The sequence below is a fragment of the Stenella coeruleoalba genome, assembly GCF_951394435.1.
Source record: "Stenella coeruleoalba genome assembly, chromosome: 11".
Classification (NCBI taxonomy): Eukaryota; Metazoa; Chordata; class Mammalia; order Artiodactyla; family Delphinidae; genus Stenella; species Stenella coeruleoalba.
Genome location: NC_137157.1, coordinates 530,146 through 555,106, shown reverse-complemented (window position 1 = coordinate 555,106; position 24,961 = coordinate 530,146). Strand labels below are relative to the sequence as shown.

At 62.1% G+C, this 24,961-nt stretch overlaps 2 protein-coding genes across 11 annotated transcripts in view; one reads left to right on the top strand and one right to left on the bottom strand.

The window, feature by feature from the left end:
* The window catches only part of PPP6R2 (protein phosphatase 6 regulatory subunit 2), an 81,908-nt gene extending 72,148 nt beyond the window's left edge, over positions 1–9,760 (top strand). For 4 of the 6 annotated variants that reach the window (XM_079936170.1, XM_079936167.1, XM_079936169.1 and 1 more), the window contains 13 exons: positions 410–474; positions 2,023–2,138; positions 3,524–3,609; positions 3,796–3,876; positions 4,216–4,313; positions 4,682–4,739; positions 4,814–4,929; positions 5,029–5,186; positions 5,518–5,689; positions 5,777–5,865; positions 6,480–6,642; positions 8,309–8,545; positions 8,618–9,760. In XM_079936170.1, coding sequence (XP_079792296.1) covers positions 410–474; positions 2,023–2,138; positions 3,524–3,609; positions 3,796–3,876; positions 4,216–4,313; positions 4,682–4,739; positions 4,814–4,929; positions 5,029–5,186; positions 5,518–5,689; positions 5,777–5,865; positions 6,480–6,642; positions 8,309–8,545; positions 8,618–8,669 — 1,491 coding nt within the window. In that variant the 3' untranslated portion in view covers positions 8,670–9,760. Of the gene's footprint in view, positions 1–409; positions 475–2,022; positions 2,139–3,523; positions 3,610–3,795; positions 3,877–4,215; positions 4,314–4,681; positions 4,740–4,813; positions 4,930–5,028; positions 5,187–5,517; positions 5,690–5,776; positions 5,866–6,479; positions 6,643–8,308; positions 8,546–8,617 lie in introns of those variants that run through there. The other 2 variants (XM_079936171.1, XM_079936172.1) reach the window with 2 other exon arrangements.
* A 391-nt stretch (positions 9,761–10,151) lies between these two features.
* SBF1 (SET binding factor 1) overlaps positions 10,152–24,961 on the bottom strand; it is a 28,421-nt gene continuing 13,611 nt past the window's right edge. For 2 of the 5 annotated variants that reach the window (XM_079936583.1, XM_079936586.1), the window contains 19 exons: positions 24,625–24,752; positions 23,822–24,000; positions 23,567–23,703; positions 23,250–23,457; positions 22,946–23,142; positions 22,701–22,838; positions 20,031–20,108; positions 19,604–19,776; positions 19,348–19,527; positions 18,725–18,826; positions 18,457–18,642; positions 18,262–18,388; positions 18,044–18,174; positions 17,744–17,974; positions 12,160–12,267; positions 11,853–12,064; positions 11,072–11,159; positions 10,869–11,000; positions 10,152–10,775 (listed from right to left, as the gene is read on the bottom strand). In XM_079936583.1, coding sequence (XP_079792709.1) covers positions 10,677–10,775; positions 10,869–11,000; positions 11,072–11,159; positions 11,853–12,064; positions 12,160–12,267; positions 17,744–17,974; positions 18,044–18,174; positions 18,262–18,388; positions 18,457–18,642; positions 18,725–18,826; positions 19,348–19,527; positions 19,604–19,776; positions 20,031–20,108; positions 22,701–22,838; positions 22,946–23,142; positions 23,250–23,457; positions 23,567–23,703; positions 23,822–24,000; positions 24,625–24,752 — 2,834 coding nt within the window. In that variant the 3' untranslated portion in view covers positions 10,152–10,676. Of the gene's footprint in view, positions 10,776–10,868; positions 11,001–11,071; positions 11,160–11,852; positions 12,065–12,159; positions 12,268–17,743; positions 17,975–18,043; positions 18,175–18,261; positions 18,389–18,456; positions 18,643–18,724; positions 18,827–19,347; positions 19,528–19,603; positions 19,777–20,030; positions 20,109–22,700; positions 22,839–22,945; positions 23,143–23,249; positions 23,458–23,566; positions 23,704–23,821; positions 24,001–24,624; positions 24,753–24,961 lie in introns of those variants that run through there. The other 3 variants (XM_079936584.1, XM_079936585.1, XR_013830448.1) reach the window with 3 other exon arrangements.

Here is a 24,961-nt window from a genome sequence, read left to right as displayed (position 1 = left end):
TGAGGCCACACGCGGGGTGGGCGTGCGATTTGGGGCCCGGAGCAAACATTCCGGATACGGGAAGCTGCCTGTGTGAGGGCCTGGAAGCAAGTGAGCCCTGGGGCCACCGGCCTCTTCCTCCTGGATGGAGAAGGCAGGAGAGTGGCCCGAGGGGGAGGACACGACCGCCGGGAGGCTGAGGGGACGAGAGTGTCCTGATTCGACCCCCGTCGCCACGTGGACGAGCCTGAGCAGAGCCTACCTGGGCGTCGGACGGGGACTGCAGGGCTGGGCTGTGATGCTTTCGCCGCCCACAGTGAACTTGGGGCTGACGTGTGCGCCTGCTGCCTGCTAAGCCCACTCAGTCCAGGGCTGGGTGGAGGGGAGCGTGCAGCCCTGCTGGCCCTGACCCGTGCCACCTGTCTGCCAGCTGTTCCAGAAGTGTTGCCTGGTCCAGAGGATCCTGGAGGCCTGGGAAGCCAATGACCACACACAGTAAGGACCACTAGGGCTCTGCGTGGGGCTCCAGGACTGCCATGGAGGGTTTGTTTTCAAGGAAGGGTCCCACCGCTGTGGGAGCAGCTGCAGTGCTGCTGGTGGGGCCGGGGCGCGGGGCAGGGTAACGCGGCCTGCACAGCCCGGCCCCTGGCTCCATGGGCCCCTCACCCTCTTCCTCCCTTGCCCGTCCATCAGCAGAGACCCCAGTCCTGTGCCTGCACTGTGTCCCGAATCCTCCCACGTCCCCATCCCAGCCTCCAGCCACTTCTCTTACTGAAGCCTCAGACCCTTGAAAGAGCATCCGGGCCCCTTTCTGCTTCCCTCTTGCCCCATCTGCTCTCTCGTTGCTGATAAGCTGGGATCTTGCTGAAACCAGCAGGTGGTGTCACTTCCTGCTTGAAAGTCTTGACTGCCCAGGTCCCTGGTGTGACTGCAGGGTCGGGTCCAGTGGGCAGCCCTGTGCCCCCTGTGCTCCTACTCTGCCCCGCCAGGGGCTGCTCTGGGCAGGTGGGGAGAGCTCTGCGACCGCACCTAGTTCATCCCTTCTGTCCTGCTGTTACTGAGCCCACAAATCTGCGTCCGCTCCCAAGTAGCAAGAAGCGAGGTGGGGCCGCCCCGCCTTCCGCTGGGCCCGGCGTGCGTAGTGCCCAGGGAGGCCTGTGCTGAGTCTGCTCCTGTATGTGTTTTGTGTGTTGGTGCACAGGTGTGTGCCTGTGTGAGGGGAGGGCTCACTGCTGTCACCGAGGGGTCCTTGGGCCATAGTAAGCCGTGGACGGGCGTGTGAGCCTGGATGCCTGCAGGCCGCGGCCTCAGCGCGGTTCTCCCGCGACCTGGACAGCCGCTCACAGGCCTCCACCCTCAGCCCGGCTTCGCGTCTGGGCCAGTTCTGCCTGCCCAGTCTCTCCTGACCCCCTTCCTCTGCCGGGTGGGCCCACCGATTGGGGACCACCTTCGCTTCCTCTCTGGTTGTCGTCAGGCTCTGAAGAGAGAGAATACTGTTGAAAGCAAGCGCTGTCCACTCTGGGACCCAAGGGCTGTGTTTCTGTAACGGACGCACCAGAGTCTCACAACTGACGCCCTTCCTGCTGCATCAGGGATCTGAAGACTTGCTGCTCTGTTGGGTCCTGTGTGGGAGAGATGAGAAGTTGGGGGGAGAGCCACGTGTTTGCGGCCGTGCGGGACGCGCAGGTGGACAGGAGCCAGCCCGCCGCCCCTACTGCTCTGCCTACTCCCGGGTCCTGGGTCCACCCTCGGTCTTCTCTGGGGGCTCGGGACGCGCTTGGTCAACACAGCCCCAGCCGGGCGCGGGTCTGGTGGTCTGCGCAGAGTGGGAGCGGCAAATGCCCGCCTCACTTGTAGGCAGGGAGCGGAGCGACGCGGGTGCGGAGCAGGTGCTCCAAAAGTAAGCAGCCTGCAGGCGAGGCCACGAGACGGCTTCGCAGGGCAGTGGGCCCGCGGGGAGGAGGCCGCAGAGCCGAGGCCGGGCCGGCTGGAGGCACCGTGGCGGAGGGCCGGCGGCAGGCCTGACGCCACCCTCTCTTTCAGGGCAGCGGGTGGCATGAGGCGCGGGAACATGGGCCATCTCACCCGGATCGCCAACGCAGTGGTGCAGAGCCTGGAGGGGGGCCCCGTGCAGACCCAGGTCAGCGAGGTCCTCCGAGGTGAGCGCCTCCAGGCCCAGGTGTCGCTGCCCGAGGTGCCCCGCCCCTGCCCTTGGCCCATCGGCGGGCCGGACCAGCACTGGTGCCACACACTTGGCCCCCCCTTTGCCACGGGGGCTGTCCTGTCAGCTGCGCCTGGGCCTGGGCGGCAGCCTCCTCTGTGCCCTGGGCCGCCCGCGCCGGCCCAAACGCCTGCTCTCCTGCTCCGCCGTCCGGCTCTTCTCTGAGCTCGTGGCTCATCTGGGGAGCGGCCGCAGGGCCTGAGCAGAGGCCATCCTGGCCAGGCTTGCTCTCCCTCATACCCCACGGGCCTCCTCGTCGCGATCCGGGGCCCCGAGCGGGGGGCCGCCGCCCATGCCCCTTGCCAGCCCTCGCACGTTCTGGGCGCCCAGTCTGTAGCTCCCAGGCACTGGGCTTTCTGGCCTGAGCTGGGGAGAGCCCGAGGGATCTCGGTTCAGATGGGAGAAGGCGGGCAGCTTAGAAGGGCCTGTGTGGCCTCTTGGGGAGGAGGACGCCGGGCCAGCCTGAGCAGCCACATGGTGACAGGGCTGACAGGGTGACGCAGGGGCGTGCGCTCGGGGCGGCCTGAGGGTGATGGACAGTGACGGCCACAGGGGCTGGGACCCTGAGGGCACTTGGGGGCTCGTGCTGGTTTCACAGCCAAGACAGTTTGTCCCCCATGCTGTGTGGGGGCCTGAGGACAGGGCTGGCCAGGGGGCAGGGGGACGCGTGTGCTCAGTGAACAGCGAGCGGGAGTGAGCACCGTCTGGGGGGCCCCTGGAGCGCCATGTGTGCTGTCGGGGCGGGGTGATCCCCATCCCTTCTGGGGGCCGTGGTGCCCTGAGTCCGGGGCAGGCAGGGGAGGTGCTGGGTTTGTCCCTGTCCCGGGCTGGGGAAGCTGCCCCGCAGACGTCCAGTTGGTCGTGCAGTGGGCGTGGCCTCCATGGCCCCCCGCCCCCGTGCCCTCGCCTAGTTGCCCCCATGGTGACCTTGGCCATGGCCCCCTGTGGTCCCAGGGCGGCTGTGAGCCAGGAGGCTGGGGGGGGGGGGCGGGGCCCTCTGACACGAGCGGGCTGCTCTCAGTCCGGCCCCCAGCCCGTCAGCACCTGTGACGAGCGTGTGCACCCAGGACGGCCCGGTGTGGGGTTGGGGGCGAGCATGAAGCTCTCTCTTTCTGGACTGTGAACGTCTCTGGGCTCCGACCTCCCCAGAAAAACAGACACACCCAGGCCTGCTGGGTTGGGCCTGTAAGGCCAAGAGGGACGTGCCCGTGCCCCGTGGTTCCTGTGTCCCCGGGGCTCCTCGGTCGGCCTGAGAGCCCTCGCGGGACCAGGATGCAGCTGCTGGCTCCATCCCAAGGGCTCACCGGGCAGCCTTCCCCGCAGGGCTCCCCTCGGATTGCCGCGGGCGCTGGGAGAGCTTTGTGGAGGAGACGCTGACGGAGGCCAACCGCAGGAACGCGGTGGACCTGGTGAGCAGGCCCCAGGCCGGCCGAGAGTAGGGGGCCCTCTGGGCAGAGCGCTGTCCCCACCCTGGTCCCTGCCCGACCTGGGCTTGCGGGACTCCTGGTGCCCGAGGCCCGGCGCGCCCTGCAAGGGAGGGTGGGTCGGCACGGCCCCAGACGCTGTCTCATGCCCACCCACCCTGGCCGTTGCAGGTTAGCACGCACCATCTTCACCCCTCGAGTGAGGACGAGGACATGGAGGGCGTTTTCCCTAACGAGCTGTCCCTTCAGCAGGTGCGTGAGGCCAGGCCCCTCGTCCTGAGCTGCTCTCGGCAGCGCTTAGGCCTCGCGAGTGTCCTGCACGCGTCACCAGAGCCTCGGGCGGGGCCGGGGAGGTGCTCAACCCCCGCTTCTGCAGGGGGTGCAGCCCCACCCTCCTCTACTTAGGGGGCGCCCGCAGGGCCACTTGACATTGATGAGACCCTTGGGGACGTGGTGGGCGAATGGAAAGTCAGAGTCACAGGCTCTTTGGACATGGCTGCCTGTGGGTGCCCAGCCGAGAGGGCAGGACCTGGGAGAAGCCACTGAAGCACCAGGGGGGTTCCTGAGAGCGGCCACGGTCCTGTTGCCCAGGCTTTCTCCGAGTACCAGGTCCAGCAGATGACGGCCACCTTCGTGGACCAGTTCGGCTTCAGCGACGAGGAGTTTGCTGAGCAGGACGACAGCGTCAAGTGAGCCCAGTGGGACGTGCCCACCTGCCCCACCCTCGTGCCTTTGGGAGGGAGCCGGGCTCTGCTCAGTGTGACCAGGTCCCTGACCTGTGGCTCAGCCCTGCCTGGCCTTCAGGGCCATCACACCACTTGCTCAGCTGGAAGCCACATGTGACCCAACGGCCTGGAGACGCCCTCTGGGGCGGCAGAGCAGCCGGGTGGGAGTCACCCCTCGCCGCCCATCCAGAGGTGGGAGGGGAGCCCGTGCACCCACCCGGGCTCGGCCTGCAGCCCTGGCCCCCCGCCCCTGCCTTTGCCTCCCTCGGTGGGCTGCTTCCCCCTTCTCTCCCTCTTGGGGGGACTTGACGGCGTCCCTGTTGTCCTCGCAGCGCCCCATTTGACAGGATAGCGGAGATCAACTTCAGCGTCGACGCTGACGAGGACAGCGTGAGTCCCGTGGATGCCCCTTGGGGGTGGCCGGGCGTGTGGGGGCCATGTGGCCCACGTGTGCTCTCCTGCAGCCCGGTGCCGCTCTGTTTGAGGCCTGCTGCAGTGACCACATCCAGCCTTTTGACGAGGACGACGACCTCTGGGAGGACGAGGAGACACACTGTGTGGCCCGAGTGACCAGAGCCAGGTGGGCCTGGGCGCCACACGGGCACCAGCCCTGTCTCAGCCGTGCCGTGGCACCCTGGGCAGGTGGGAAGGGCTGCTCTGACCGTGGGTCTCCCCCCAGGTTCGGGGGCCCTCACGCTTCAGAGAGCTGCCGGAAGGACGGCCTGGAGCACCGAGGCCAAGGTGGGGAGGAGAGCTCGGAAGCAGACGGGGCTCGGGCGGGCGCCCCTCGGGCTGCCGTCCAGGAGGAAGGTCCTCGTGTTGAGGGTGGCTCAGAAGGTAGATGATGGGGCCACAGGGTGCGGGCCGGGCAAGGGGCTTGGGCGGGAACGTGGGGGACAGGATTTGGTGCCCTGGCCTGTGGGCCTGTGTGTGTGTGTGGCTGGGCTGCTGTGGGCCTGATGCCCACTGACCCCCCGGCACACACTTTCAAACACGCTCATATGCCCTTGGTCTCCCGCCCCGTCACGGTCACTCTTGGCCACGCCGTCACAGCTAGAGGCGGGTGTCCCCCAGTACCGTGGGGGAAGGCACACCCACACCATTGCTGTGGGGCCTCCACCACCGGTCACGTGCTGGTCAAGGGGCCTGGACACCGCGTCTCCCCCAGCAGGCGCCCCCTGGACGGTGTCTGATGAGCCAGTGAATTCCACGGCCTCAGGCCTGGCCCCGGCAGTGGCGATGGACGTGGGTTCCAGTGTGTGGGCGGCCAGCGCGCCCAGCGCCTCGGCTGCGGAGGAGAGAGGCTGGGCCAAGTTTGCCGACTTCCAGCCTTTCTGCTGGTGAGGCGGGGCCGGGGCGGGGGGCGGCCCCGGCTGCCTGGGGGCCGGGTCTCCTGGGCGTGGGCTCAGAGTTGGCCTCGTCTGCAGCTCTGAGTCGGGGCCCAGGTGCAGCTCCCCTGTGGACAGAGGTCACGGCGATGCCCAGGGTGGCCTGAACCGGGGCCCAGAGAGAACCCGTGAGTAGGGGCGGCCCCAGGGGCAGGGGTGTGGGAGGGGGAGGCCAAGACCTCGGGGCCGCTGTATTGCCCTGGTGATGTTGGAGTTTGCGCCACGTGCGGGGACTGGAGTGGGTGTGTGGAGGGGTCAGGACCCCGGCTCCAGGCACAGGACGGCCAGCGAGGCCCTCGGGCTGGCCTCAACGCACAGGTCCGACCAGCCCACACCCGTCTGTGTCGCCAGGACCCCAGCCAGAGCCTGTCTCCCCAGGCCTGGCCGCCTGCTAGGTGTGGATCACACGTGTGCGCCGCGCCACCCCAGTGCTTGTCCTGGGAGCTGTTCAGGGCCCTGGCCCTGAGCTCCCTGTCAGATGGGCTTGGAAGCCCCCCAGGATATCAGGGCCACACGGGGAGGGACTTGGAAGCCAGCCACAAGGCTGAGTGGTGGCCCTCCCTGCAGGGAGGACCGTTCTTCCTGAAGTTCCTGTGAATTCACAGACGCACGTGTGCACGTCACACGCACGCGGCAGTGGGTGTGGGGGACAGGTCTGTCACCAGTTGCAGGCTGAAGTTCCCACGTGCGCCATACTGGTCGCTCTGTCCTCACCTGGTGTCACCGGCTCCCTGTGTTGCAGCTGGCCCGGCCACTCTGGGTGCCTGGAACGCATGTGTTGCCAGGAAGGCGCCCCTGGTGGCCTCCAGCAGCCGAGAGGACAAGCAGAAGGTGGCTTTGGCCTCGGAGGCTGTGAGGATGGGTCCCGGTCGGGAGGCTCCCCCGCCGCCAGTGTTAGTCCCCAGGTGAGCAGGACAGGCTGGGTGGCGGGCCCCCGGGTGCACACGGAGGTCTGGCTGTCCGCAGCACTCCGCTGGCCCAGGGGCAGGCCGCCCCTCCTGTCCTGATGGCCCCGTGACTCCTTGGAGGTCAGCTTTGGACAGGAGGGACACTGCTTTGTCCAGGTGGAAGCTGGGGTGACCGTTGAGACAGCACGGGGCCAGCCCGCCTCAGGCCGCGTCGGAGAGAATGGCCAGGCTTTTGGGGTTCCGGGTGGGCTCTGGAGCGGCCGCTCTCCTGGGGCGGGTGCCTAGTCCCAGACTTGCGCCCACCTCAGTCGGGCGCCTCGGACACACGTGTCCATCACGCTGGACCGGGAGGACGGGGGTGTTTTGGGACTTTGCTTGGGGCCCTGACCTGGGTCGTCCTCCCTGCAGGCTTGGCCCGTGCACCCCACCCCTGCGCCCAGGGGGCAGCTCCGGGCCTCTGGGGTCGGCTGGTGGACACATGCCTCCTGGTTGGGCGGGTGGGCAGCGTGAGGAACCGCGTGCGGTGAAGACGGAACGGGGCAGGAGGGCTGGTGGGACGTGAGGGAGAAGGTGGTGCTGGGGTCAAGGCCTGAAGGGGCTGGGGGGGGGGCCGGGGGGCCAGCCCAGACCCCCACGAGGGGACGAGGAACAGAGACTGACCGTGCTGCTCCCGTGAGGTCCCCACCCAGTGACCCTGGAGCGTCCCTGCTGACGCTGGGGGTCCAGTCTAGCTCCCAGGACCCCAGGGTGCGCCCGTCCCCGCTGGCGCCCTGCACTGGGGCTCGGGGCAGTGGGCACAGCCTGGAGGGAGCAGGGTCAAGCTGCACAGTGCGTGTAGGGGGGAGGGGCGGTTCACGCCGCCGCTGCAGGGTGGGGCGAGCTTGACGCCTGGGCCCGGGGAGAACCTCAGCGCTGGGGTAAAGGTGTACACGCGGCTCCCAAACGGTTTGATTCCTTCTTGAAGCTTAGGGTCATCGAAATTTTTAAAACCTTTTCCTCTTCCTAACTCCCCGTTCCCCCAAAACCCACCCGGCTCCGAGAAGCAGTTGTTGTTCCGAAAGCAAAGCCTTTTGGTCCTCAGGGCGGTCTTCGCGAGCCTTGGCCATTGTGGGGGGACACACGGGGCTTGTCTCCAGGCTCTGCCCTCACTGGCTCGCGAGGGTCAGTGCCGGGCTGGAGGAGACGTCACACAGCAGAAGCAGGCGCTGGGCAGGTGTGGGCTGGTGGGGGCACCGTGGGCTTGCTCTCTGGGCCCCCAGACCAGAGCTGAGTGCCAGGGCTGGGTGTCCCGAGGCCGCCTGCCTCCCGCACTCAGCCTTTCTAGGTGTGGGCGGCGGGAGTGTTGTGGACAGACGTGGCCTGAGAGGTGTTCCAGGGAAGGGCCTTGGGCCTGTGTGGTCCACAGAGCGGTGAGGGTTGCTGGGAGCACCTAAGGGGCATGTTCCAGACTGGGGTGGGGATGTGGCGAGGGCCGTCTGGAGGGGGCCGAGGGGGCCGGGATGCCCGGGATGAGTGCTGCTGGGAAGGAGGCTCAACGCTCTGGTGGACTGACAGGCGGTCTCTGGCGTGTTTGGAACTTGGGGTGGCAGAGGGGCCTGGGCCATCTTGCAGGGTGGAGCCCCAGCGGGGGTGGTCCAGTAACTGGAGCCTGTCTGCCACGCAGGTCTGAGTGCGCCACCAGCACGCCTCCAGACCTGGCCTCCCTTGCGCCTGTGGAAGTGACCTCCGCCCCAGTCGGGGCCGTCCTCCGCGAGGCTGCCGTGGCGGCCACCACAGTACCAGGCAACACCGGCCCCGCCTCGGCCACCCCGGCAGTCTCTCCTGTGCTGGCCGTGGCCGTCACCCCTGCAGCCCCAGCTGTCTCCACCGCGGCCACCCTGGGGACGGTGACAAAGGACAGGTGAGCAGGTCGGACCAGGGGAGGGGCTGGGTGGGGACCCTTGCCCTGAGCGACTCCTACCCACCCCTGCAGGCAGACTGACGGGCCTCCGCCCGCGGGAGCTGCCTTAAATGGCCTCGTGTGATGCTGCCGCCCGCCCAGCCTTGGCGCCCCAACCAAGAAAACTACCTGGTGACGCAGTTTGTCTTTTTTAATTTAACTTAATTTAATTTTAAAATAAATGCTGCATTGGTAAAGCTGGCAGTTGGAACCAGTCAGACGGCCCAGCCTGCATTTCTCCTGCCTGACTCTGGGTGGGCCTTGAGGGTCCAGCCCCACACACAGCAATAAGGCCTCAGACGGGGGCTCTGCCTGCGCCACAGGCTCTGAGCCTGTTTTTATACGTTTTTTAACAAACGCGGAGAGAGCCACGTGTTTGCACTTTTTAATCTAGCGCAGGAGAGGGTCTCCGAGGCTCTGGGGACAAATGTGGGTCTGGAACTGGACTGGCCGGACGGGGTTTTAGCTGCCCGGTGGCCCTGGGAGCTGGCCTTGAGCCAGCCTGCAAACGTGACTGCCTTAAAAAAAACAAGCCCCCCGCGGCCTGGCAGGCTGTCCGCAGTGGGCAGTGGGGGGGGGGGGTGCCTGGCAGGAGCTGGCCACGGGCGTGCAGGACGGGGTGCAGAGGGCCCAGCAGTGCCTGGGCATGGGGGGCTACCCTGCGCCTGCCGGGGAGGGCGGGGTATCTCATGTTACTGTTCTGATGATCTGACAGGGCACCCAGACCCCACGACTCCCAATAAAAGTTGTTATTCTCACCGACAGACCCGCGTATTGTTACGCTGCGGGCCCTGGAGCCCCAACCTGGCTGGCAGCGGGGGTCGTCTGCTGCTCCCGGGCCCGTCTTTGAGTCAACTCCCGAGTAAAGACTGAGCTCTTTCTTTTTTCTTTGTGAAACAAGCTCTGCCTGGAGGCTGCGTCTCGGGCAGGGGCCCCAGACCCACAGGTTCCTGGGCAACAGGAGTGTCAGCCTGACGGCTGTCCGTGGGCCCAGGAGGACCTGGGTGAGCCCCGCCTTAGCTCCCACTGATGGGTGCCGTTTCCGGCCGGGCCCCCCGCACCACCAGCCCCCCCGACCAGGAGCTGCGGCCGCCACCCTGACCACTCTGGGATGTTCTCCCAGCCTCCGCGGTGCCACATTCCGCCCCACACATCAGGGCCCGGCACCTGCTGCCCACCCGGCCCTGCCCTGCCCCTGGTTGGCACCCGTTGCTATTAAGGCCCTAACCTGGGTGGGACTCACGTCTGAATGGGAGAGTGACCTGCGTTACAGCCGAGACTGGGGGGAGGGGGAGGCGGTGAGGACGGTCAGGACCCCAGGGGAGAGACAGAGACAGGTGTTTGGAGCCAAGTGCCCATAATGGAGGCCGTTGGGTCCCTGTGCCCCACCTCCTCATACATAAGCCCCCCAAGTCAAGTCCTGAAGCACCCTTGCTCTTCAGAGAGCCCACCCTCTTTGGTGTCTCCCCCTCCTCAGGCCCCGTCCCACTCCTCCGTCCATCCCATCCCATCCCATCCCACTGACTGACTCTCATCTGACCAGGGAGGGGCCAGCAAGTCTGGACTCCGGACAGCTCCCCTGTACCCCCTTCTTCACAACACACACCCCCCTAGGCGGCGTCTTCCACACCAGCCCCAGGATCGCCTCTGAGGCCTGGAGGGATGGGTGGCCGGGCACCAAGCAAAAGCCTGGTGATGCTGGCCCCCGCCGCCCACCCCGGCCCCAGGACACGGAGGAGACGCAGGCGTGCGGCGTGTCATTAGCGCTCTTTATAGACTCTGGTTCTAGGAACAGGCTGTCTGCGGCTGGCCGGCCGGGGCCAGCATGCTGACAGGGCGGGAGGGGGGATATTTACAGGCCCACCGCGAGGGCTGTACCGTGGCTGCTCCCGGCGGGTGCTCAGCCAGGGCTCCAAAATGAGTTAGAGCTGGCCGGGTGGAGCGGGGGCGGGGGGGGGGGGGGGCTGTACACACATTTGGGGGCGGGGCCTCAATACTGTCAAGGGCGGGGGCTGTAAACATGGCCGGGGGGCCCTGCCCACCCCTAGTGGTCTGTAACGACTGGACACAGAGCCGCCGAGCAGGGCCGGGCTCAGGCGTCCGACAGGCAGCTCTGGATCTGGTCCACCCACTGCTGGGCTGACGGCACGTCCTGGGCACAGAAGTTGTAAACACGACGCGTCGTCTTCACCTGGGGACGCGGGACACTGACTCCACGGCCCCACGCGGGCCGCCACCCCCCGCGCCGCGCCCCCCATCCCCCGGCGCCCCAGCCGCAGCTCACGTCGAAGAAGGCCTTCTCGTCCACGGTCTTGGGGGCACCCAGAGTGGGAGTGCCAGGCGCCACAGCCTCCACCTCCGCCAGGTCGATGAAGCCCTTGCACTCCGTGTCCACTCGGTGGTCGTAGTAGCGCAGCTGAGCAGGGGCAGGAGGTCAGGGCAGGGCTCCCTCGACTCCCCACCCCAGCCAGCCCGCTGACCACTCACCTGGTGCTTAGTCTTGTCCAGCACAAACCAGCGGGCCTTCCAGGGCTTCATGAAGGCCCCCTTCTTGTACAGGGTGCCCTCATAGGACCTGCGTTTGCAGAAGAACCGGCCAGAACAGCCATCAGGGCCCGGCAACGGCCCCGCCTCCCCGGCCCCGCCAGCCCCAGCAGCAAGACCGAGGCCCCTGTCCCCAAACTGACCCAAGTCCGGAGCACAGGGCAAGGGAACACGAAGAAGCCTGGGGTTGTCCCCAGAAAGGACCCCCTCACGCCCGTCAGAGCACAGACACTTGGGAGGGTCCCACACCAGAGCCTCAGGGTCTCAGGGAAACAGCCCTACATGCAGAGCAGGGGCCCCTGACACGGAGCAGGCAGGTCTGGGGAGGCGACTGCGGCAACGTGACCCCTCCAGGCCCAGAGGGTGGGATGCAGCCTGCCGGGCCCCAGCCTCTACTGGAAGCTGCCCCAACCTCACAGGGCACTTGGCCCACCCTCACAGGTATCCCATGGTCCCTGTCCCTCTCCTCCTCCGCAGCCACCACGGCCTGGCTGTGGTCGCCAGTTCTATATCCCAAACCCCTTCCAAGCCCACCTGCTTCTCCCCAGCAACCGTCACAGCTTAGGCCACCATCACGGCCTCCCCGGCAAATCAGTCCACCTAAGAAATAACTAGACGCTCCCCAAAGGCACCTGCCCCCACCCATCTGAGAATTGCCTGGGACCCCAGTCGAATCCCCCTAGCTCAGAGGTGTCCGTGGTGCAGAGAGAGCTGCTTCTCACACCTGTTCTCGCTCTCAGCTGTCTGGAACTGGCTGTACAGGGTGCTGGTGCTGCGGCGGGCTGCCTGGCGGGAACCGGACGCACTTGAGCCGCTGCTCTGGTCGCTGTCCAGGCTGAGGCTCAGGGTGGAGCCCACGGGTCCCTCCTGCAGGTACACACCCAGCGAGCGGCGGTGGTGGGGCACACTGGACACCAACAGGGAGCTGGGGGTGCCCTGGGGGCAGGAGGGTGGGCCCGTGTCAGGGGGGTGGCCTCCACCTCCTCCTGGCAGCAAGGCCACCCCAGCCCCCCACACCCACCCCCGCTCACACGTTCGTCTTGCCGGCCTTCAAGGCGCTGGGCAGCTTTCACCCGATCCCAGGCATCCTTCCAACGCTCAGGGGGTCGGCCCAGCTCTGTCTCCAGCCGCTGCAGCTCCTGGAGGAGAATCAGTGAGAGATTACGCAGAAAAAAGTACCCAGACTAGAACACGAAAGGACAAAAGGATGGAAGACGTAGGACAGGAGACAGGGAAAAGATCTAATGACCGTGTAACTGTCGTCCAGAGGAGGAGGCAAGGGGGAGGGATTGGGCAGAATCAGTATTTGGAGACAACAGTTGGAGAGACATCAAAAATATACTCAAGGGACTTCCCTGCTGTCACAGTGGTTAAGAACCCACCTGCCAGTGCAGGGGACACGGGTTCGAGCCCTGGTCCAGGAAGATCCCACATGCTGCGGAGCAACTAAGCCCGTGCGCCGCAACTACTGAGCCTGCGCTCCAGAGCCTGCAAGCCTAGAGCCCGTGCTCCGCAACAAGAGAAGCCACCGCAATGAGAAGCCCGCGCACTGCGACGAAGAGTAGCCCCCGCTCACCGCAACCAGGGAAAGCCCGTGCGCAGCAACAAAGACCCAACGCAGCCAAAAATAAGTAAATTTAATTAAAAAAAATTATTAGGCAAGCAGAATGGCAGGAAAATAAGAAGCATCCTCAGGGGAAAAGTTAAAAGACCCAGAAATGAACTAGACACTCAATTAGCATACAAGAAGTTCAAAACAGTTGTTATAAATACATTTAAGATTTAAAGATAGACATAATGGTTGAGCAGATGGGGAATCTCTACAGGAAAGAAAAACTATAAAGAAAAATGGAAACGCTAGAGCTGAAAAATACAATATCTGAAGTGGAAAATTCATTAAATAGGCTTAAGAGCACATTAAACGTAAGAAAGAAGAGCAGAAGAGTTGAAAACAATGTAACAAGAATCATAAAAATGAACTGCAGAGAGGAAAGATTGGAGGAAAAAACCAAATACAGCCTCAGTGACCTATCGGGCAAAGAAGTCCCAGAGGAAATGAGGGACAAGATTATGCAGAAAAACTTTTTAAAGACATAACGGCCTAGGGACTTCCTTGGTGGTCCAGTGGTTGGGACTCTGCGCTTCAACACAGGGGGCGTGGGTTCGATCCCTGGTCGGGGAACTACGATCCCGCATGCTGCGGGGCACAGACAAAAAAAAAGAATGGCCTAAAATGTACTAAGTTTGATTAAAACTCTCATCCCATACATCTAAGAAGCTTAAAGAACTCCAAGCAGAACAAACACACACAAAAAAACACCATGTGATGGCCAAACTGCCGACACTAAAGATGAAGACAAAACCTTAAAGGCAGGGAAAAAAAGGGTGCTGTTACACACGGTTTACAAGGGTAAGAACGAGCACCGACACTCAGTCAGAAACAATGCAACAAGCAGAAAACACTGGAACGACATCTTTAAACTGCCAAGTATAAAAAGCTGTCAACCTAGCATTCTAAATCCAGAGAAAACACCCTTTAAAAAATAAAGGCATAGATGCGGAGCAACTAAGCTTGTGTGCCACAACTACTGAGCCTGTGCTCCTAGAGCCCGCGAGACACAACTACTGAAACCCGTGCACCTAGAGCCCGTGCTCCACAGCAAGAGAAGCCACCGCAATGAGAAGCCCGTGCACGGCATCAAAGAGTAGCCCCCGCTCGCCGCAACTAAAGAAAGCCCGAGCGCAGCAATGAAGACCCAACGTGGCAATAAATAAATAAATATTCCTTTAAAAAATAAATAAAGGCATAGAAAGAGAAATTAAAGAAACAATCCCATTTACCATTGCATCAGAAAGAACAAAATGCCTAGGAATAAACCTAAGGCGGCAAAAGACCTGTACTCCAAAAACTATAAGATGCTGATGAACAAAACTGAAGATGACACAAACAGACGGAAAGATATACTGTGTTCTTGGATTGGAAGAATCAATACTGTTTAAATGACCACACTACCCAAGACAATCAACAGATTCAATGCAATTCCTATTAAATTACAAATGGCCTTTTTCACAGAACTAAAACAAAAAATTTTAAATTTGTATGGAAACACAAAAGACCCTGAATAGCCAAAACAATCTGGAGAAAGAACAGAGCTGGAGGAACCATGTGCCCTGATTTCAGAATATACTACAAAGCTACAGTAATCAAAACAGTGTGGTGCTGGCACAAAAACAGACACAGATCAATAGAACAGGATAGAGAGCCCAGAAATAAACCCATGAGCCTATGGTCAATTAAACTACAACAAAGGAGGCAAGAATATACAATGGAGAGAAAACAGCTTCTTCAATAAGTGGTGCTACGTGCTAAAGAATGAAATCAGAACATTCTCTAACACCATATACAAAAATAAACTCAAAATGGATTAAAGGGAATCCCCTGGCAGTTCAGTGCTTAGGACTCCGCACTTCCACTGCAGGGGGCATAGGTCTGATCCCTGGTCAGGGAACTAAGATCCCACAAGCTGCATGGCACCACCAAAAAAAACCAAAAGGATTAAAGATCTAAACGTAAGACCAGATACTATAAAACTCCCAGAGGGAAACATAGGCAGAACACTCTTTGACATAAAGCACAGCAATATTTTTTTGGATCCATCTCCTAGAGTAACAGAAATAATAACAAAAATAAACAAATGGGACCTAATTAAACTTAAAAGCTTTTGCACAGCAGAGGAAACCATAAACAAAATGAAAAGACAGCCTATGGACTGGGAGAAAATATTTGCAAACAATGCTATGGACAAGAGATTAACTTCCAAAATATACAAACAGCTCACGCAGCTTAATATCAAAGAAACAAACAACCCAATCAAAAAATGAGAAGACCTAAATAAACATTTCTCCAAAGAAGACATACAGATGTCCAACAGGCACATGAAAAGATGCTCAATATACCTCACACCAGTGAGAAAGTCCATCATTAAAAAGTCTACAGGGGAGGGACTTCCCTGGTGGCAGTGGTTAAGAATCCACCTGCCAAAACAGAGGACAAGGGTTCGATCCCTGGCCCGGGAAGATCCCACATGCCACGGAGCAACTAAGCCCGTGCACCACAACTACTGAGCCTGAGCTCTAGAGCCCGCGAGCCACAACTACTGAAGCCCATGCGCGTAGAGCCCGTGCTCCGCAACAAGAGAAGCCACCGCAAATGAGAAGCCCGCACACACTAACAGAGAGCAGCCCCCGCTCACCACTAGAGAAAGCCCGTGCACAGCAACAAAGACCCAATGCTGACAAAAATAATAAATAAATAAACGTATATAAAAAAAATGTCTACAAATAACAAATGCTGAGAGGGAGTGGAGAAAAGGGAACCCTCCTACACTGCTGGTGGGAAGGTGAATTGGTGCAGCCACTATGGAAAACAGTATGGAGGTTCCTCAGAAAACTAAAAATAGAACTACCATATGACCCAGCAATTCCACTCCTGGGCATATATCCAGAAAAAACAAAATCTCTAATTCAAAAAGATACATGCACCCCCCTCCAATGTTCACAGCAGCAATAGTCACAAAAGCCAAGACACAGAAGCAACAGATGAATGGATAAAGAAGATGTGGCGTATTTATACAATGGAATACTACTCAGCCATAAAAAGAGTGGAATAATGCCACGTGCAGCAACATGGATGGGCCTAGAGATGATCACACTAAGTCAGACAGAAAAAGACAAATATATGGTATCACGTATGTGGAATCTAAAAATATGATATAAATGAACTTATTTACAAAATGGAAATAAACTCACAGACATAGAAAACAGACTTATGGGGGCTTCCCTGGTGGTCCAGTGGTTAAGAATCCGTCTTCCAATGCAGGGAGCGCAGGTTCGATCCCTGGTCAGGCAACTAAGCCCATGGGCCACAACTAAAGAGCCCACATGCTCTGGATCCCATGTGCTCTGGAGCCCGCGCACCACAACTAGAGAGAAGCCGACGGGCCACAACTAAGACCCGATGCAGCAAATAAATAATAAATAAAAACTTATGGTTACCAAAGGGGATGGCGGGAGGGATAAATTAGGAGTTTGGGATTAACATATACACACTACTATATATAAAACAGATAATCAGCAAGGATCTACTGAATAGCACAGGGTACCATAGTTACATCTTGTAATAACCTATAATGGAAAAGACTATAAAAGAAGATGTATATATATATATATATATATCTGAGTCACTTTGCTGTACACCTGCAACTAACACAACACTGTAAACTATACAATAAGAACAGAAATGGTGAAAATAAAAAAAAATGAAGACATTTTCAGGTAAAAAAAAAACAAGCTGAGGGAATTTGTCACTAGCAGATTTGGATTACAAGAAACATTAAAAGTTCTTCAGGCTACAGGGAAATGATACAATACCAGATCTACACTGAGAATGAAAAATACTGGGCACAGCAAATAGAAGACGTTTTCCTTGTTTCCTAATTTTTTTAAAACAAAGTGGACCATTTAAAACAACCATAACCCATGCTCTGTGCTGACGTCACAGGTAATAGTAAAAGGGCTGATGACAAAGGCAGAAGGACAGGAGCGGGCAGTTCCCGTGGGGGGTGTGCAATTCAACCCCAGATGCGCTGGGACTGCAGTCACTGACAACCACTACAAATAACACAAACATACAGCTCAAAAGCCACACGAAGTAGATAACATGGAAAAGTAATACTCAACTGTCAGGAAAATAACAAACGGAAGAAAGCAGCAAAAAGAAAAGTCCCGTGAAAGACAGAAATGGGTGAGAAGACGCGCTAACCACACGCTGAGCACCAAGCAGAAACTCACCGTTAACTAAAGACACAGACCAGTCAGAAGTGAAAGCACCACAGACAACATCACGCCACACAGACGCTGGCCTAGGGACACCAGCTCCAAGACCACGAGCAGTACCAGAGAGAAGAGGACGGTCCTCTGCCCTCTGTGCTTGTGGATCCCCTTCACCCACAAAACCATGACCCAGGCTCCCCCAAACCCTGCGTGGCCAGTGCCTTCAGCCTGGGCCACTGCTGGGCTGTCAAAACCTTTTCACCTGCTTGTTTACACCTCACCACCTCCCTGAGAGGCAGGAATCAGCCTCCCCACTTTCCCCACAAGGAAGCAGCAGCTCAGGATGCTTAGATATCCCTCCAAAGACACCCGGCGGGCGGGGGGGGGGGGCGGGCGGGGCGGGCAATGCAAACCTTGCTGTGGTCCGGACCTGAGGCCCCGGGGGAGAACTCCGGCCACTGGACAGCCACCCTCTATGCCATCCCAGCCTCCCCCCAAACCCCAACCCCAAGGGGCTCTCTTCTCTCTTCCGGGGTCCCGTGTCCTATTGAATCCTGATTGCTGAGGCTAAGCAGACACGCCCACTAAGTCTGGCAGAGGGAGTGAGAGAAGCCTGAACGTCAGCCCCAAGCTTCCAGGCCCATCTCTCTCTGAAGGGGGCACCACCAGGCAGGATGGAACCCAGCAGATCACCGTCCACATCGGGGGGCGGGGGGCCGGGGCAGGGCCACCGGACTGACGTGCGCTGGGACCCCCTCTCCCCTTCTCAGGGGCCACACGCACCTCCAGCAGCTGGGAGATGGCGTCGGGCTGGGCTCGGGGGCAGTTGTCGTAGCAGGGCCACACCACCCGGCGCCTGCTCTGGGGGGCACCCCCATCGGGCCGCTCCTCCTCCGGGGGCTCGGGGGGCCCCTGCGCCAGCTCCCAGTCATAGGGGGGGCCCTCGGCCAGCGTCTCCTCGGTGTAGAAGTCCCACACCTTCAGGTTGGACACGTTGCTGTACGGCCGGAGGACCTGGGGGCGGGCCTGGTGTGAGCACCGGGGCGCGGAGGGGCCTGCCCGCCCCGACCAGGCTCTGCTCACCTCCGCGTCCTCGGGCGCGTACAGGTAGTTGTAGAACACCGGCGTCCTCTTGCTCAGCCGCTCCACGTACTCCCACACCGAGCGGCAGGCCGCCTGGCCCCGGCGCTCCCCCTTCTCCTCATACAGCAGCCCTGCAGGGGGCAGCGCTGAGCCCGGCCCCACCCCGGCTGCTGACCCCGCCCCTGTGCCCACCTTCACCGCCCCCGCCCCCACCGTACCCAGCTCGATGCGTTCGTAGTCCGAGTCCAGCAGGAAGGTCCGGAAGCGATGGGACGCGTGATGGTAGCCGAGGAACTTGAGGTAGAATGGGCTGAACTCGAACTCCATGGGGAACTGCAGGTGGACCTGTGGGGCATCAGGAGTCAGCGGCCAGCGGTCAGCACGCACAGCCCCCACCACGGCCGCCCGCTCACCTGGTGCACGCAGTCCAAGAACTGCAAAAAGACTGGCGTGAAGCCGCTGCTTTGCCCGGCCAGGGTGTGGGCCCCGCGGTGGCTGAAGCGATGGCCAAAGGACAGCCACTCCTTCTCCACCAGCAGACGGAAGCCCTCCAGGGTGCGGTAGAAGGGGTCTGAGAGCAGCTGCACCAGGGACACCACCTGCCAGCAGCGCCGTGAGTCAGCAGGGCGTGGGGACTGGGCCCAACACCCGCCCCCACCCCCACCCCCGGCCACCGCGCACCTGAGTGGTGATGTCCCAGCCGTCCTCCAGGCTCACCAGGACAGAGGAGCCCGAGTCCAGGAGCTCCACCACCAGCACCGACACCTGCAGCAGCTTGTGGATCTGCAGGGACCCGCAGCCCCTCAGCACCTCCCAGAGCCCGTGGCCTAAGACTCCAGCACCCAGCCGGGCCCCCAGGACCCACACATCCACAGGAGCGGTGGCTGCGCAGGCCCACGCCAGGGGACACCCCGCGAGGCAGCACAGCCTGGATGGACCCGAAATGCTGTGGCGTGCTTCCTCCCACCCGGCCGCCCCCCCACCCGCCTATCAGCATCTTCTGGGCCTGAAGAGGCATCCCCTCTCCTTGACGTGCCCAGCCCCACCCTGACAGAGAGCAGAGGGCTCCGACACAGCTGGACCCTGGCCGGCCTCCCCTGTCCATGCACCACCACTGGGAAGTGGCCATCATCCCCTCCCGAAGCCCAATACTATCAAAAGAGCAAGCCCAGACCCCGCCCACCCACGGCTCTAGGTAAGTGGCGGGGCCCGGCACCCAGGTGGGCACCGGATGGCCCCTGCCCATCGCATCTCCTCCCCCCGGGTAGCCCTCCACCACGGTGGGGCAGGGGCAGTGGAGAGACCTGGATCAGCCACTCTGAGTCTTCCAGCGAGCACAGGAAGGAGGCTGAACCGGGCTCGGTGGCAGGATAGCCGGGGACACACGCCTTCAGCAGCTTCTTGAAGCTGCCTTTCACCTGCCGTGTCTCAAATACCTCGATGGGCACCAGCTCCCACTGCTGCAGGGGATCTGGCCGTACACCCTGGAGGAAGCCGGCCGTGGTGAGACGCGCCCAGGCCCCGTGCCCCCACCTGGCCCCAGGACTCTGTCCCAGTCACCTTGAGCTGGGCTTTGTCTCCAATGATGTAGAGGGCTGCACGCTGGGGCCGGAGAAAGCCTGGGTCGGGGGGGGCCCCGTTGGCCTGGGGGGGACCCATGCCTGCTAGCCGGGTGCCTACATCAGTGCTGAGCCCACCGCTGCGCCCACCGGCCCGGACACTGCCCCATTTACCTGCACAGAGAAACCAGGTGAGCACCGGAGCAGGGCCAGGGCACCACTTACCTGGGGCAGAGCTCCCAGGGAGGGCAAGGGTGGGACTCGGGGCGTCAGGCTGTTAGTGGCCGGGGCTGTGGCGAGGGCTGGGTTACGCTGGTCTGTCACACGGGGCCGTTAGTGCCAGTGTGGGGGACGTTAGTGCCCTGAGCAGTCACATGGGGCCATCAGTGCCAGGAGTGGGGAGCCAGCCTGCGCGGTCAGTACGGTACCTCGGGGCGCAGTCCGTCTGGAGGCCAAGGCCGCCATGGGGTTGGACAGCGTGGTGACCCTGGCTCTGGGGCTGGGCACTGGGGGCACAGCAGAGAGAAGGCTCAGGCCTGGCCCCAGGCCCGGGGGTGCGCCCAGCAAGGGCGGAGCTGTGGCCCAAAGGAACTGGGTCCAAGGCTGGGTCACCACCGAACCCCCCGGGGGTCCCAGAGACAGTGAGGATCTGTCAAGGTCCTCTGGGCCCCCAGGGCAAACGAGGGAGCAGAGGACCCGGTGGTGGGTAGGAAGGGTCAGGGGACAGGCAGGACCCTGGGCCACCTCCTCTGCACCCTCAGCCCCGTGGACCCTGCCTAAGCTGCTCATGACACGCAGCCACCAAGCGGCCCCTGCCCAGCACACAGCAGCAGCAGGAGGTGCCCATGAGGCGCAGCCCAGAGAAGAGGAGGCCCAGCGTGGGAGCTCCCAGCCTGGAACCTCAGAGGGTGGTTCAGTCCAGGACACAGGCAGGCCCAAGCCCCAGCACAGAGCCACCTGTGAGGACCAGGCACGAGGCTTACGGGCTGGGACGGCCCAGCCTGGAGGCACAGGGAGCCCACAGGAGGAGGCCTCTGGATTCCAAAGCCTGCACCTGGCTATGACCCAGGCTCACTCGCCTCTACAGAGAGGGCGCAGGGCACCAGAGGCCAGCACGGCGCCAGCCCACTACGCTGCAGGCAGAAGCATGGTCATCCACGGTGAGGACAGCGTGTCCTCGTGACACAGTCTGGACCGGAACCGGTGTACAGCTGAGGAGAGCCGAGACCTTGTATGCCCCCAGGCAACGAGGGGGAAGGCCCGTGCCCAGAACTCGGGGGACACCCAGAAGCAGCACCAGTGGGCTGTGGGGACATTCAGAGATGCCCAAGCAACACTAGGGAAGACACAAGCACTAGGAGACGAAAGATCCTGCGGGGAGGGTGCTGCCTGCAGGGGCCACTCAGAAGCACTGGAGCGGGCGGAAGGCAGGAAGACAGCGCAACCATGAAACACACTTAATGATGGTCTCTGATGTTTGGAAAACTAAAAGCCACTCAAACTAGAGAGCGGTATTCCCAGTAGAGGACCAAGAGGAGCAAGGCCTGTGCCGCTTCAGAAGGTGGCACCGAGCCCAGCGCTTCCTAGGGCAGCATCCCCATTAACCACCGTGAGGACAGCCTGGCCACCCTGTTCCCAGCCCCCCTGGCCCCAGTGCCCAGCAAGTGGTAACAACAGCTACAGACGGAGCACTGGACTACAGGCTGCACGGCGACTGGGGGGCTGGTGTGCGCCAGCAGCAGAGGAGGTGCCTGCAGTTGGGGTGCTCCTTAGGCCTCACTCGGGAGGGGTGAAGGCCCTCCCCTACGGGAACGAGTGGCAGCTGCACCAGGAGGGCCTGTGCCACGGGCAGGAGCAGCCTGGGCCAGCGTGGGGGCAGTCGGCCATGGGGATGGCTGCAGGCTCGGGTGGTGAACTCAGACTCAGGGTGGGCAGAGAGGGAAGAATCAAGGACGATGCCCGGGCTTCTGGAAGGCTCAGCCCCACAGGTGGCCTGCCAGCCCCCAAGCCCACCTGAGAGCTAGAGCAATGCATCTGGGAGCCAGTGCATCTGGAACCTAGAGCAGCAGCAGAGAAAAACGCAGACAAGTGTGAGGGGAGGGAGGGAATCAGGAAGGCCTGAGCGACAAGTGACCCCTGGTGTGATGTCTGCACAAGCCAGGGTGGGGGAAGGGTCTCACAGAGAGAAGTGACCCTCTCGTGACATCGGCCAGCTCTGCACACACAACCGCCAGGACGGCTCCAGGTGTGTACAGATCCCTGGTAGACACTGGCACCACACCTGCTGAGGCGCAGGCAGGGGTTGGCTCAGGCCAGCATCTGGGCAATGGTCAGGCCCAGTGCGGGCAGCCTCCCAGCCCTCGTGCCTCCAGCAGGGCGACGAGACCTCCAAGCACGGACTGAGAGGCAGCTCGCTGATCACCAACGTGAGGACCAACATGGGCTAGGTGGCAGCTCCGACGAGGCCCAGCAGCTTTCAGGAGGGCCAAGAGGATGAACCGGAAGGGACCAGAGATCAGTGAGGGAGGGTCCAGGAGGGGAGATGGAGGGAGACGCGCAGGTAGGGGAGAGGCTGTCAAGGGGGGAGATGAGGGAGATGCGGGGGCAGGATGGGGGCAGCTGGAGGGTAAGCGGGGTGCAGAAGCCATTGCCTTGGAGCAAGGCCCTGGGGTGAGGCTGCCCATCCTGACACAAACCCCCCCCCCCGCCCCCGCCTGCACGCCCTGGGGCCCTCCTGGGTGTCTCCTGTCTAAAACCCTCTCCCAGCGCCAGGCATCCACATGGCTCACCCTGCCACAACAGGGTCCCCGCCTGTCACCCCAGGAGACCAGACCACCGCTTGTGGACAGCATGCTCTTCTAAGGGTCGCCCTGAACCAGCACCCCGACGGCAAGGGGTAGGGCCCAGGATGGCCCCTGGGCGCATGCCCCAAATTCCTGGGCCTGCTGCCTCCTCTGTAAACCCCCAGAGGAGTGGTCAGAGCTGGGCCTCAGGACACTCACCTGCTCCCACACCCCAAACACCCTGCCCCCTTGTTGGTCTGCTCTCCATAAATGCCATCACTACCCCCCAGGTCCTCCGGCCCCGAGCACCCTCACCGTGACTGCCCATGTGGGCCGAGGAGAAGCCGCTGAGGGTGTTGCGACCGGACGCATCAGCATAGCGCGGCATGGAGCTGACCACGGCCTGCAGGTACTTCTCCTGCTCCAGGCTGCTGGAGTCGGCCTGGGACTGGCCTGCGGGAGGAAGTGGAGCTGGGGGCGGGGCGCCGGGGGCGGGGCGCCGGGGGCGGGGCGCGGGGCGGCGGGGGCGGGGCGGGCTGCAGCGTGAACAGGGAGCCTACCCGGAGAAGGCGCGTTCTGGGCCTTGAAGAGGCCGACGACCCCCTTGCCGTGCAGGCCCCCTGAGCGCAGCAGCACGGCCTTGGAGCGTCCGCTGCGCCAACAGACCACCGGGAAGCGGTTCTGGCGGTAGCAGCGGGAGACGCGCTGCAGGGCGTTGTCCTGGACGCTCTGGGGGACGATTAGCAGCCCCGGATAGCTGCGAGGAGGCGGACGTGAGGCCAAAGGCACTCTGGACCCACAGCCAGGCGCCCCTGGGCCTTCGGCCTCCTGGAGGCCACCAAACCTGCCGCGCTCACTGCTCACCTGCGGCAGATGGCGTACATGCGGTTGACCGGGGAGATCCGGAAGGGCTCGGATTTCGCGCGGCTCAGGCTGCTGCTCAGCGTGCCCAGCCCCAGGCGCTGGTAGTCCCGGCAGCACGCCCGCTCCACCAGGCTACTCATGGTCATGCGGTCCGAGGGCTTCAGGGCCAAGGAAGGGGTCAGCGTGCTGGGCTCCAGCTCCTCTGACACTGGGGCAGGCCAGGCACACGGGGGTCATTACCCAGGGGCTGCCCGGGTCCCTTACCCCTCCACGTGAGGGTCTTCACCCAGACCGCCCACGGCTCCCCACACCCCGACCTGAGATCTCGTCCTCCTGGTCCCCAGGGGGTGGCTGGCCCCGGTGCTCCCAGCTTGGGGGGCTGTACTTCTTCCGGGTGACATACTGCCGCCCGATGGTCCTCTTAGCGTTCTTCATCAAGTTCCGGGACAGGGTCCTGGGGGGGCCCGAGGAGTACAGTTGCAGGGTCAGCAAAGGTGAGGCGATGGACAAGGGGACACACACAGTGGTTCTGCGAAGGGAAGGTGTTCTGGCCTCGGGGCCCAGCTCCCTACCTGAAGGAAGGACCCTTGTCCTTGGTGGCACGGGGCGGCCGGCCGGGTGTGTGGGCAGAACCCAGGGTGAGCGCGAAGGTGCCCCTGATATCTGGTGGATACCGCAGCTTGTGCAGCTGCTTGCGGAAGAGCTCAGCGCTGTCAGACCCCACCTCCTCGTCAAAGACCATCTTCAGCAGCTGTGTCAGACATGAGGCCCTCAGAGGCTGGGAGGCCCGTGGGCCTGAGCCCTGGCCACGAAGGCGGACAGGCCTACGGGACGCCCCGTGCTGCATCACTGGAACTCGGGTGTTTCTAACAGGATGGACGGGTGAGGGCCCTGCGACCAGACGGCCCTGAGAAAGGCGGCTAGGTCTACCGTGGGACTGTGAAGGGCCAGTCTCGCCTCTCCATCCGGTGACGGACACGTCCTGAAGGAGCGCCCCAAGGACAGAGGGTGAGCGGAGGGCCTGCTCCCCAGACTGCATGTAGGCGGAGACTCAGGAACCCAGTCTTTGTGTTTCATCTAATCTGTGTAGGTTTCAGCTAGGCCGGGCTCACGCAGCACGCTGCAGACACGGCCTCTAGGGTTCGGGCCTTGCAAGGTAAACGGGAGAGCCCCCAAAACTGGCACATGGCGCAGGCAGAGGACACCAAGCTAAGACACAGCGACTTCCCCGTCAACTCAGGAATCACAAAGGGCTCAATGCTGGCTCAACAGCCGCTCATGAGAACAAGACTAGGGCTCAGACGCTGCATCCTGGAGAGGGCCGCGACTCAGGGGCCCACAGACCCCACCCAACACAGCCCACACCCCAGCCGACCTGGAAGGTGCAGGAGCGCAGCTGCAGCCCGTCCGGCAGGTACTGGTCACTGGGGGTCTGGATATTAATGCGCTCCTCCTTGGTCAGCGCAGCCACCGGGAAGGAGCGGACCACCACCTGTTCCCCCACTTATAACAAGCCGGGTGCAGAGTCAGGGGGACGGGAGGGGTCGAGGGTCACAGAGTCTCAGGGTCCCAGAGCTATGGGGTAGACCGGGAGGGTGGGGAGGAAAGACAACAGCCTATCTCCCACAGAGACCCTAAACCCCTGAGAAGGGGAGAGGGAGAGGCAGAAGAAGTCCCACTAGCCCAAAGACCTTGGGGGGGGGGGCAGGGGG